Source organism: Macrotis lagotis, chromosome 4 (genome assembly GCF_037893015.1).
Source record: "Macrotis lagotis isolate mMagLag1 chromosome 4, bilby.v1.9.chrom.fasta, whole genome shotgun sequence".
NCBI lineage: Eukaryota > Metazoa > Chordata > Mammalia > Peramelemorphia > Peramelidae > Macrotis > Macrotis lagotis.
The window spans coordinates 157,222,342-157,235,742 of record NC_133661.1 but is presented as its reverse complement, the minus strand read 5'-3'; the positions used below and the strand labels follow the sequence as shown (position 1 = coordinate 157,235,742).

Sequence of the window (13,401 nt, the reverse complement as noted above, 5' to 3'; positions counted from 1 at the left end):
ACAAATCAAAGTAATTCTGAAATTTCACTTCATGTCTTTCAAATTGGAAAAGATAATAAAAAGGAAAATGCTAAATGTTAGAAGGGCTGTGGGAAAACAGGTGAACCTGCTTAGTGGACCTGTGAATGAGCAAATTGATTCTGGAAAGCAATTATGAACCATCCAAAAAATTTATTAAACATTGAATACCTTTTGACCCAGCAATATTGCAATACTCCCCTTCCCAAAAAAAGAAAAAGGTTCTATATGTACAAAAATATTTATATTAATTTTTTTGTAGTAGTAAAAAAAAACAAACTAAAAACTAAGTGGATATCCAGTCCATCAATTGAGGAATGGCTAAATAAATTGTGATTTATGAATATGATAAACTTCTACTGTGTTATCTAAAAATGAGGAAATGGATGATTTCAAAGAGACATAAAAAGACTTATATGAACTGATGCTGAAGTAGATAAACAGAAACAAAAGAATAATTTGCACCATAAAATCAATATTATAAAAACTAACAATTTTGAAGACTTACAAAACTGTTGATGAATTAAATGAACAGAACCAGGAAAACAACTTGTATAACAACACTACAGAAGGAACTGAGTTCAAATATGGCCTCAGACACTTGACACTAGTTGTGTGACCTTGGGCAAGTCACTTAACCCCTCAACCCCATCCTCCCAAAATAACAACAATACAAAAGACAATCAGGGGCAGCTTAGGTGGTACAGTAGATAAGAGTACTGGGCTCTAGAGTCAGACGACCTAAGCTCAAATTTGGCCTCAGATACTCAATAATTACCTGGCTATGTGACTTTGGGCAAGTCATTTAATCCCTTTGCCATGTCAAAAAAAAAAAAAGGACAATCAATTTGAAAGTTCTAAGAACTATAATCCATACAATGATTCCAGAGAACTGAAGATGAAATATATTATATACTTGTTGGTGATATATTGGTTTTTCTTTTCTTCTCAATAAAGACAGAGGTAGGCCTGATAAAACATTTCTATTGCTTTCTTATTTACAATGGTTTGTGGGGAAAAAAGAATGGTACTTTTATTTCTTAAGTAACTACTAATTCATACACTATGCAAAAACTCAAACCAATTTTTATTTTTTTAACTTGAGAAAAAGCTTACTGTAAAGGGGCTACAGTACAAGTTCATGTTACTCAACTTCAACTGGGCCCTAGGAAGTTCTTTCATTCTTTTTTGTTTCCTTTGCAAACTGGCTTTCAATCTCATCACTCTATTGAAGCTACTCTCTCCAAAGGCAGCAACGACCTCTTTCTTATGTGACAAATCTGATGTTTTCTCTCAGTTGTCATACTTTTTGACCTATCGTGGTACAACTGACATTATTATCCACCCCTTTCCTTAGGAGTGCCCTCCTCGACTTGTGTATTTTGTGATATTATCTTCTCTTGGTTTGAGAACCCAAGTGCTCCTTTGTTTTACCACTGTAGGTGTTCTCCAAAGTTCTATAGTATGACCTTTTTATCAATACCAGTAGTTTTTAACCTTCTTTGTGTCATTGACTCCCTGTCTGATGAAGCCTATGGATTCCATTTCAGAGTAATGACAAATCTTGACATTTATACACCCAACAAAATCCCTCTCCTTTGGCCCCTCACAACTTTTTATCACCTTTTGCCTAGATTCTTGAAAAAGCCTCCTTTCCTAATTGGTCTCTGCCTCAAGTCTCTCATCACCCTAATATACTACTTTGAAAGTAATTTTCTTATGGATCTGAACCATATGACTTTTCAACTCAATAAATTTCAGTGGCTTCATAAATATAAAATCCCGTGTTTAGCTTTTAAAGCACTAAATGACCTAGTAGTAAACAATCTTTTTAGCCTGTTATGAAATTACCCCACACACACACACATTTTGAGATCCAGTCTCATTGACCTCTTCTTACAAATTCCCATCTCCTATCTCTGTCGGCACTAGTCATTCCACATGCCTAAAATATACTGTTCAAAGAGTTCCCACTTTCCTTTAAGATGCAGTTCAATTACCATTATCTGTATGAAGCTAATCTTGATTCCCTCCAATTGCTAGTAATCTCCTTCCCAAACTACTATTAGCTAGTGTTTATATGATGCCTTAAGATTTGCAAAGTAATTTTTATTTTTCCTACAGATTATTTTACAAATATTTTTCTAAACAGGTATGTATATGTTTTACAAATATTTTATTACAATATTCTTTGGGGTGACTAGGTGATGCAGTGGATAGAGCACCAGCCCTGGGGTCAGGAGTACCTGAGTTCAAATCTGATCTCAGACACTTAACAATTACCCAGCTGTGTGGTCTTGGGCAAGCCACTTAACCCCATTTGCCTTGCAAAAACCTAAAAAAATAATAATCTTTAGCAGTAGCTCCATTTTACAGATGAGGAAACTAGGGCAGACAGATGTTAAGTGGCTTGTTCTAGGTCACATAGCTTAAGTAAACTTCCAAGGCCATATTCAAACTCAGGACTTCCTGACTGCAGGTCAAGTACCTTATTCAATGTGTCACCTAGTTGCTTACATTATATTTCGTTGTTTTTGAATTTATTCACTATATATTTATTCCTTATAAATTTTTATATATTATCTTCTCCCATTAGAATGTAAACTCCCTGTGAGTAGTGTGACATTCTTTGTACTTGTACTTCAATGACTAGCACAGTTCTGGCCACTTAATAAATGCTTACTGACTGATCAGAAACTTTTTTAAATAACAGAGGAGAGATCAAGAAAAACAAGATTAATTATACTATTTTATGTTGTTTCTTTTTTGGGGGGGAAGGGGGTTATGTGACTTGCCCAAGGTCACACAGCTAGTAAGTATCAAATATCTGAGGCTGGATTTGAACTCAGGTTTTCATAACTCCAGGGCAAGGGCTCTATTCACTGTGCCACCAAGATTCTGGCTAAACTATTTGATCTAACTTTTTCTGAGACCAGGATAATAATTTTTTATCTTAAAATGAATGAAGTTTCAATATGAAAAAAAAAACCTCTGAACTTCAGGCCTGAATAATCTCAAGCAGGAAACTGAGTTACTCCCTCATTCTCCATCTTTCATTTCCAACAATTAAGTTAGAATTAATTTGATAATAGACTAAAACCAAAATATTGAATTTGCTAATGAATTTTTGATACATGTGTATATAATTGAGGTAAACTACTAATGGTTTACCCAATGACACTTATTATTACTAATATAAAAGTACAAAATTATAAAAAGTTTAAGGTTTTTCATTATATTCCAATTCTTTAGGTCTCATCATTTGGTAACCCAGGGAAAAACATAGTCTTGTGTTTATAATTTTAATATGCTTTTAATATGGCTACTTTTTTAGATTTAAAAAACAGTAACTGATGGTTAGAAAAAAATTCAGATTGTAATTAACTCTTCAACCAGTTTATTTTCATAATACTCTGTGTAGGCTAGCTATAAAAAAAGCTTTCTTTATTCAGAAGGCTTCCATATGAAAAGCTACTCAAAGTGTTCTAAGTTCTTCAATGACCTAAAAAATGAATAAATTTGATGTCTTTTTTTTTTAGCCTTTATTTTCCTTGAGTTTTCTGACCACCACCCCATTTGTCCTATCCTTGTTGTGATCCCTCTGTTGGCTTTCTATGACACAGCATTCTTTTTCCTACTATCTTTCTGACCATCTTTAATAAGGTTATAGATAAAGGTTTTGTCTTCAGCCCTATTCTCTTCTTTTAAATTCTCCCTTGGCAATCTCATTCATTTTCAAAGTTTTAATTACAATTACTGTGTACTCTTCTCTTCACACTGTAAAGTCCAGAGATGTATATTCAGCCCTAGTCTTTCCCCTTCACTCCAATCCTGTGTTCCCAAACTGTCCATCATCTTTAATTGGATATTCTGCAGTTACCTCAAACTCAATATATCAAAAAACTAAACTTACCATCCTCCTTGAAAATCATCCCTTTCTGATGATGTCACCACATTCAAGTCTCATTATTACTTTTACACATCTTGCCACTATGCTACTTCAGGTCCTTATTAACTTTTTCCTGGACACTAATAAACCTAACCAGTCTCCTTGGGCCCAGTTTCTTCCTTCTCCAATAGTTTTCAAATAGCACAAAGAAGATTGTTACTCCCCTGCTCAAAAACCTTTAGTAGCCCTCTATGCTTAAAGGAGAAAAAATAAACTCCTTAGTCTGGCATTTATGGTCTTCCACAATTTGAATAAAGTCTACTTTTCTTGCCATTGTTGACTTTATGCAGTCTCTTGAGGCTCTTCACCATAATGGTTGCCATCCTTTGTACACACTCTACTTTTTCCAATATCTAGCAAAGAATTGGTATTGGCAAAATAATTTTGCACTCTAAATTTTAGTTCACATCCTTAATAAAATAGGGAATTCTATACATTTCTGAAACTGATGAGATTTTTATAGGCCTGAAATGCTGCTCATTGTTCTTCCTTAATGAATTTCGCAAATGTGGCATCCAAAACATTCTAGGGTTCAGAAAAACCCTAATGTGAGGCTCCTGTTTCCACATAAATTTACATATGCTATTCCATCACAAGTTCTATAAAATTATTTCTAAAATGGTTCAAAGGAAAAAGAAATGCCAGTTAATACTTACTGGACAGAGTAGAGAAACCCTTAAACTGGTTGTAGCTATTTCACTGTCTGGATCCGCAGTCAATTTCTCTTTAACTGTTATTCATTGAAGGGAACCATAAATAGAACAAGATAAATAATCAGTTTAACATAGAGAGCTTTAAAAAATCTGTTTTAGGATTAGCATTAAGCATCTCAAATAAAAAGAAATAATTATATAGCCTACAAAGTCATATGGAAAACAAGGGAAATTCTGTGAACACAAGATTGCTATTTGTAACAGACAATAGAAAAATTAATCATATCTATTAAATAACAAAATCCTTTGAGAAAGTCTTAGTAAGAAATTTATGATGAAATTATATAAAAAAGGGTATTCCAATTTCATACTATAAATGCAAAAATTTTAATTACTCAAAAAACTTCAACCAATACGAATTTATTTACAAATATCTGACAGTGGATAAATCACTTTACCTTTGCTCCAGTTTCTTCACTTTTACAATAGAATTAGGCAGTTTAAAATAATCTGGTTGTAGATTAGCATCTCTTAAGTATCTCAAAATGAAAAGATGTTGAAATAATCTTAAGACCTACAAATTACGTACAAGAAAAACTTTTTCCTCATTTATATTCCCATTTCTAGAAGTTTTCAAGCAAAGGTTAGAAGACCATCTAGTGGGGGTTGAAGTACAGGTGCCTCTTATTTAAAAGTTGAACTAAGATACTTTTCAGGTGTCTTACAATGTAGACATTTCTTAAAAGCATAGGATCCTCTCACTCCCTTGCTCAATATACTTCAATGGTTCCCTATTATCTCTAGGAACAATAAAAATACCTTCCTTCATGCTTTTTTTTTTAAAGCTTAAAGCCTTTTAGTCAAACTGGTTTTCATGCAGTTCCTAACACATGATATTTCTTCTCCTGTCTCTTTGCTTTAGTGCAGGCTATCTGTGCCATGCCTGGAATGTCCTAGATCCTCATCCGTCCCTCCCTCGTAAGCACCTTATTTTCCTTCAAAGATTAGCTCAAATGCCATCACCTGCAAGATGACTTCCCTCTTCTCCCAGCCTCTAGTGCACCCTATTACCTTGGTTTATTTCACATATACTCATCTGTAGTATAAAGATGACAGGTTTCTCCCAGCATGTGGTATGCTGCAGGTTTCTTTCAAAACTCAATTCAGCTTCCCTCTATCAAAGGACACCTTTCCTGGTCTGCCCAGAGGCTAATGCCAATTATTTACATGCTATATCCTCCATTAGAAAATATATTTCTTGAAAGCAGCCCTTTTTGGTTTTCCCTCTTCGTTTCTCCAACTCTCCTCATAGTGTCTAGCACTAAGGAGGCCCTTAAATAATTTTTGATTGACTGAAGATTCTTGGATGAAAATTTACAACTAAAATTTTAATGCACAAAATAGTTCCTACATTCTAATAATTTAGTAAATATTACTCTAAAATCTACCATAACATACACAGCTATATCATAACTAAAGGTCAAATAACAAATAGTAGGAGAGACCTTTTCATTGATTTCTGTTTATACTTCTGTTGTTAAAGGATGACCACTTAATCCAAACTTATGATCTTTCCTTAAAGTTAGTAGTGTCCACATGCCAATTACAATGATTTAAATAAGTCAACGGCTTCTGTTAATAATGTCATGATGACTATTTTTTCTTTTTTTAATGACTAATTTTTTCAATTTTATTTTTAATTTTTAAAAGTACAGATAAATACAGTACTCTTTATTTAATTTCTTACCAGAATGTCTAAATATCACAGGTGCTGAATGTCTAGAAGGTCAATCTTAGACTAACACTTTATTGTAAGGAATATATTATATATGTGCATACACACATTTATATAATTACCTAAGTAACAACTACTTTTCATAACCAATGTCTGAAGAGGATTATAATTTATTAATTACTCTTCTCTATAATCTGTCTTATGAAATGGAAGTTTAGATAAAAATACAGCATAACCTGTATATCAGATTACAAGCTGTACTTTAGCGGAAGGTGGGAGTGAGAGAGAAAAATATGAACTCAAAATCTTACAAAAATGAATGCTGAAAACTATGTGTGTGTGTGTGTGTGTGTGTGTGTGTGTGTGTGTATGGAAAAAATAAAATACTATTATTTGAAAAAAGAAGAAAAAACTGGAAGATTTCCTTTAAAAAAGAAGACAAAAGCAGCAGGTCATGAAGGACAAGAAAGTTGATCATTCCAGAAATAACGAAAAGTCAATTCTAAGGTCCAGACATAGATAAAACATTGTGTGTGTGTTTGTGTGTGTGTGTGTATGTGTGTGTGTGTGTGTGTGTGTGTGTGTGTAAAGTCAAGTAGACCAATGTAACTGGACAGTTGAAACAGTGAACAGGAATAAAAATGGGAATAAGTGGGAACAAATCTCAGTAGACTGGGAAAAAAAGAGACCAATGTCATGAAGAGTTTTAATGCTAAAAAGGACTTTTTATTAGATCTTAGTGGTAACAAGGAGTTATGGTAGTTTATTACGGATGATGTGGTCAGTCTGATATTATAGGAATATAATTTTGGCAGTTATGTAGATGATGGCTTGGAGTGGAGAAGGTCTTGAGGATGGTCAATTTTGTTTTCTAAGATGTTCTTTTCAGTATTTGTTCTATACTATTTTATAAGGTTTTATTCTCTTCATTATTTTTCTGTGCCAGCTTGAGTCTTTTTCATGATTTTCTTGCACCACTCTTCTTTTCCAAATTTTTCCTCTTTATCTCTCCTACTGATTTTTAAAATCCTTTTTAAGTTCTTCAAGGAATTTTTCTGTGGGTGTTGGGGGCATGAGGCAAATTCAAATTTTTCTTTGAGGCGTTAGATGTAGCTGTTTTGACTTTGTTGTCTTCTGAATTTGTGTTTTGATCTTCTCTGCCACAATAGTAAACTTCTATAGTCAGGTTCTTTTTCTTTTTTGACTCATTTTACAGTCTATTTTTTGATTTTTAACTTTGTGTTAAATTTGGTCTTAGATTCCATGGGGGGGGGAGAGAAGGTACTGTTGAAACAGGATTTTGTGCTGTTTTTCTCAAGCTAATTCTGGGGAGTCTGTTAGTTTTAGTTCTTCTAAGTTGGTATGATTTAAGCAAAGATGAGGCCCCTGCTCTCTTGGCCTGTGAACCAACAGAAGCACTAGTCTCCATCCTGGAAGTGTAAACAAGGTCCCTGGTAGCTTTATTCACTGCACCACCTAGCCACCCCACATACAGTTTTAACACATTAAAAGTGCATTAAGATCTTTGGATATTTTGTTTTGAATAGGGAATCACCTTCAAGAAAGTTACTGAACCACTGAGAGCTGATGAAATTTCCAAGTAAAAGAAAAAAGAGAAAATACAACAAAAAAACTGAGAAGGAGCAGTTAGATAGGAGAAGAACCAAAAAAGAGTAAAGTTACAAAACAATGTCTTATTACTTAACAAATTTTATAATATAAATTTTCACTTTATAAAAATCACAGGGGGCAGCTAGGTGGCGCAGTGGATAGAGCACTGGTACTGGAGTCAGGAGTACCTGAGTTCAAATCCAGCCTCAGACACTTGACAATTACCTAGCTATGTGGCCTTGGCCAAGCCACTTAACCCCATTGCCTTGCAAAAAAGAATCACAATAAGAATTTAATATGTATAAGTTTTTGATTTAGGATAGAATTAAAATATTAAAATAAAATGCAATTATTTTATATTCAAATATTTCTAACAGTTTTAATTGATATTTTAAATTTAAAACAAAAACCCTTGGTTACCAAAACGGGGAAATTAGAACTTTTAATTGCAAGGAAGTACTGAAAAACTTCAACGAAATTAACTATATAAAAGAATTTCTTGTTCTTTGGCAAAAAAAAGGCATTAAAATCCAAGATAGAAGAAATAAACAGGAATGACAGATGCTGAATTCTATTACAATAGCTTCCAAGGGAGTTCACAATTTTCTTCATTGAAAAATATTATTCAAAGCACATAAGCTGTTATGGTGAGGGCTTGAATTTTCCCCAGCATTTCCAGTTTAGAAGAGTTCTCAGAGGTTATCTAATCCCAACCATATCTGAACATCAATTCTTTCTAAAGTTGGCTGGGTATGTGTTTATCCAACTTTTGCTTGAAGACATCTAATAAGGGAGAACCTACCTACTTCATATGCAGTACATTTAGCTTTTAATAGTTCTGTTATAAATTTTTTCCTTATACTGAGCCTAAATTTGACTCTTTTACAATTTATTTCCACAGCAACAAGTCATGCAGAATATGTATCACTTTTCTATGACAATCCTTAAAATGAAGAGGGGCAGCTGGGTGGCACAGTAGACAGAGCACTGACTGGCCCTGTAGTCAGGAGGATCTGAGTTCAAATTTTATCTCAGACACTTAATCATTAGCTAACTGTGTGACCTTGGGCAAGTCACTTAACCCCATTGCCTTGCAAAAAAATGTAACTTGAAGACCTCTTATTGTATTATCTCTTTTCATATTATCTCTTCCGCAATTCCCTCAAGAAATTTCCACATGGCATGATCTCAAGAACTTCCATCATATTACTGTCTTCTTCTAGATGTTTTCAACCTGTCAATGTTCTTCCTTAAATGTGAAGATGCTAGAAAATGTTAGCTAGATTCAGTGACTCTATGTAGCATCCATTTGCTTCTAGAACTCAAGAAATATGGCTTCTGATATAGCTTTTTGAGAAAGCTGGGAAATATGTTCTTCTCTAGTTCAAAAAAATTCTCCTTTGCTTAAAAAATAGGGTAGTTCTTGTTTGTTCTCTCTCTGATGTTGTCCTCAAGTGTTCTTTGTGAGTCTCAGTTCTTTCTGAATTTGGGTGCCTGAAGACCATTATTTATAGGTGTGGCTTTCTATTTATTTACTCTCCCCCTCTTTTTCTATTTTTAAAAGTCTAAGCTGGACAAGAACACATTTGTGCATGTTTAGATCATTTCCCCTTTATTGCAACTATCTTCTTTTTGCCTTTCAGAATTCCATTCTTGAGTTTTCTCTTCTCTGAATCTTTTGATTTGTTTTCCCTAAACTTGGGATGAATGGAAATCTGTATCTGATTTTCCTCTCTTTATCACAATTTCTAACACAAAATGGTAATGTCTCACACACAAAAGATTCCTCCCTATTGGTGAGAGGAAGGAAATTAAGATCCTAACCCATAATGATTTTTATTTTAAAACTATCTTAGTGGAATCTTACTTATAGTAGATACATCATTTGTTAAATATTAATCTAGGTAATCACAATTGACATATGTACAATGATTCTCCTTTTTCTCCCCCATCCCTTATTTTTTTTTAAATCTCATTCTCTTTCTTTAGCTGAGTAATTTATATTATCAAAAATTTATATCTGGAAGGGATCCCAGAGATCATCAAGTAGTTCATGGATGAGGAAACTGAGCACTAAAGAAGGAAGTGATTTGACCAAAGTCACATACCCCTCAAAAGACCTGGAATTAGAATCTTGACTCCCAGGGCTCCCTACCAAGCTTTTAGTGCACACCAAAACAAGGACAAAATATCATCTGTCCAAACCAGTAGTCTCTTGATAATTCAGAGTAGCTAAATTTTATTGTCAAACCAATAAAATGTTTAAATTAAGGAGTATTTAAAAACTAGTATAGTTCTATAATTCTATGGTCAAATAGGAAAACTTGTACATAGTTATGTAAGCATATAGGTATATACACATGTTCTATATTTGCTAGAAATGCTATTATTATTTTCTATTACATATAGTGACTACATTTGTTAAGTTAATTAAATCATTCTTATCTCATCAATAAAATGCTTAAAAGAAGTTGGTTAAAGTTTCTCTTCTTAACCAAATACTCACAACCTGGTTTACAAAACTGGCTTATCAAATCTTTCCTTAAAGATGATACTAATGAAAGTTTTTCTCTTACTTAAAGTATCATTTAGTACAATTCAATCAAGTGAATATTCACTGTTTCCCCTACTGTAACATTATTTTATATCTATATAATAAAATGCAAACTTCAGCATCAATACTTTTTTGGCCAAGGAAATGTGGTTAAGTGACTTGCCTAAGGTCACACAGCTAGGTAATTATTAAGTGCCTGAAGCAGGATTTGAACTCAGGTTTTCCTGACTCTGGGACTGGTGCTCTATCTGTGCCACCTAGCTGCCCCAGCACCAGCATTTTCAAAGTGAAAGAGTTCTGCCTGCTCCTTGACAAGAACTAAAAGTGGTTTATTGAAGAATATATGCTAATTCCAAATTCGTCTTTTCACTCTTCCAGTATTCACAGTGCTGGATATACAAGTGGAACAGAACAACACAAGACAAAAAATAGTCATGCCCATTAACAGTGAACAACAATGAAGAGCTGGCAACTCAGAAAACAGTAGATGAAAATGACTGAAGAGTTCCACTTAAACTTCATCTATCATATATAAGAAATGGAAAAGACTTAGGAAATTCAGATCTAACTATTTTATTTAATATTCTTAGGATTTCGGGGGCAGTTAAGTGGCACACTGACCCTGGAGTCAGGAGGACCTTGATTCAAATCCAGCCTCAGACACTTAATAATTACCTAGCTGTGTGACCTTGGGCAAGTCACTTAACCTCCTTGTCTTGCAAAAACAAAGTATATAAATTAAAAAAAAATATATTCTTAGGATTTCAATAAGGAAAATTTTCTATAGAGAAAATGAGACATATGGTACTTAAGTTGGGTATATAGGGTCAAAGTGGGATGAGATGAAAAATTCTGAAAAAATAGGAATACTCATCTTTCACCTGCTTATACCAAATCCCAATTTACTAGTTAAATGCTGAGTATAAATAAAATAATTCTCAAGGGTTCCTTTTAAACATATTCTAATAAAGCCTGAGAAGATAAAGAATACCTTCACTTCCTGGTTTCTCCAAACATAAATGTAATTTCCTTGGGACTTTCATTAGAATAAAACTGAAATGGGTACTCTCTTGCTAAAATTACCTCTATCTGTCAAGGGTACCATCATTTTCTTGGTCACATGGGTTGTTCTTGGTCATTATTCAGTTCTTGCTGTCAACCCCCCCCAACATATTATGGATTCTATCTCCACAATATCTCTAGCACCCTATTCTTTTAGGTAACATGGCCATAACTCTGGTTTAAGCTTTTATCACCTCTCACCAGGACTATGTATGGTCATAGGACCCTACCTGATTTCCTTGTCTCAAGTGTAATCTCTAACATATCCTCCACTTAAGATGTCAAAATGATTTTAAAGCAGAGAATGGGCTGATCACCTCATTCTTCAGCTCAAAGCAGGTCTCTAATGCTTTTAGGATGTCAGTTTCTTAGCTAGAATCCATGAACTTGCTTTTTAAAAACATTTTGATAACTTTCAATGCAATTGGTTCTTTCTAATCTTATGTGTTTAGTTTTATACATGTAAAAATATTCTCAGAAGGTTTGTAAACTTCCGATACAAAAAAGATTAAAAACTCCTGTTGAAGGATAAAATATGAACCTTTTTGCTTAGTATTTAAAGTCCTTCATAATCTCAGTCCAGCCTATTTCTTCCCCTCATGTATTTTACATTCCAGTCAAAATGACTTACTGAATAGTGTCTGAATCAGTTGAAGGAATAAATTAATGCTCATCCCGTTCCCAATGCCTAGAATGCTCTTTTCTCCTCATTTAAACATTTTGAGTTCCTAGATTTCTTTTAGGTTCAGCTCAAGTGTGCTTTCTACAAGACAATCCTGATACCCTCAGTTATTGGTAGTTTCCCCGTAATTGCTGAGATTACTTTAATAAATGCTTGCAGATTGAAAGTGTGAAGTTCTGTCATATGTAGGCAATTTTCTATTTCATGGTACTCATTTTTCTACTTGAGTTCACTAATTTACAAGACTGATTTCCTACCACACTGATTTTTCTGCATGGATGATGGCAAAGAATTAGAAATTGAGGGGCTGCCAATCATTTGGGGAATGGTTGAGCAGTTGTGGTACATGAATGTGATGGAACACTATTAAGAAATCATGAGGGGGGGGGCAGCTAGGTGGCGTAGTGGATAAAGCACCGGCCCTGGAGTCAGGAGTACTTGGGTTCAAATCCAGTCTCAGACACTTAATAATTACCTAGCTGTGTGGCCTTGGGCAAGCCACTTAACCCCATTGCCTTGCAAAAAAAAAAAAGAAAGAAAGAAATCATGAGGGGCAGAACTTCAGAAAAGCCCGGAAAGACTTGCATGAACTGATGATGAGTGAAGTGAGAAAGAACCAGAAGAACATTGTATATATTAACAACATTGTGGGATGCTCAACTATGATGGACTTGGCTCAAGTCCATCAAAGACAATTTTAAAGGACTTGTGAAATTCTGGAGTCTGGTGGCAGACTAAAACTTAATATTTTTTATTTTAAAATTTTGTTTTATGTTTTATTTCCTTTTTGCTATGATTCTTCTTTCACAACATGATTAATATGGAAATATGCTTAATAGTTATACATGTATAACTTAGATTCTCTGTTGGAAGAAGGGAGGGAGAAAGGAGGGAGAAAACAAACTGCTACAAAAAATACGGCTGAAAACTATCTTTACATGCAAAAGGAAAATAAATCTTATTTTTGAAAAGTGGCTATTTATACTGATTTCAAGCGGCACAATCAAAGTCATTTCTAGGCAAATTTGTCTATGGTGACCCTTCTCAGCAGTTTCTATCATAGCTTCCAGATTCTTTTCTAGATCTGACATTTTCTTTTCTTTTTATTTTTAAATTAGCATTTTATTTGTTTTCCAA

General features: G+C 33.9%; 1 protein-coding gene across 7 annotated transcripts in view; it reads right to left on the bottom strand.

Moving 5' to 3' along the window:
* Nucleotides 1-13,401, bottom strand: part of PIAS1 (protein inhibitor of activated STAT 1) — a 162,147-nt gene that overhangs the window by 20,326 nt on the left and 128,420 nt on the right. For all 7 annotated transcript variants that reach the window (XM_074234479.1, XM_074234476.1, XM_074234478.1 and 4 more), the window contains one exon: nucleotides 4,624-4,697. In XM_074234479.1, coding sequence (XP_074090580.1) covers nucleotides 4,624-4,697 — 74 coding nt within the window. The remainder of the gene's footprint in view (nucleotides 1-4,623; nucleotides 4,698-13,401) is intronic.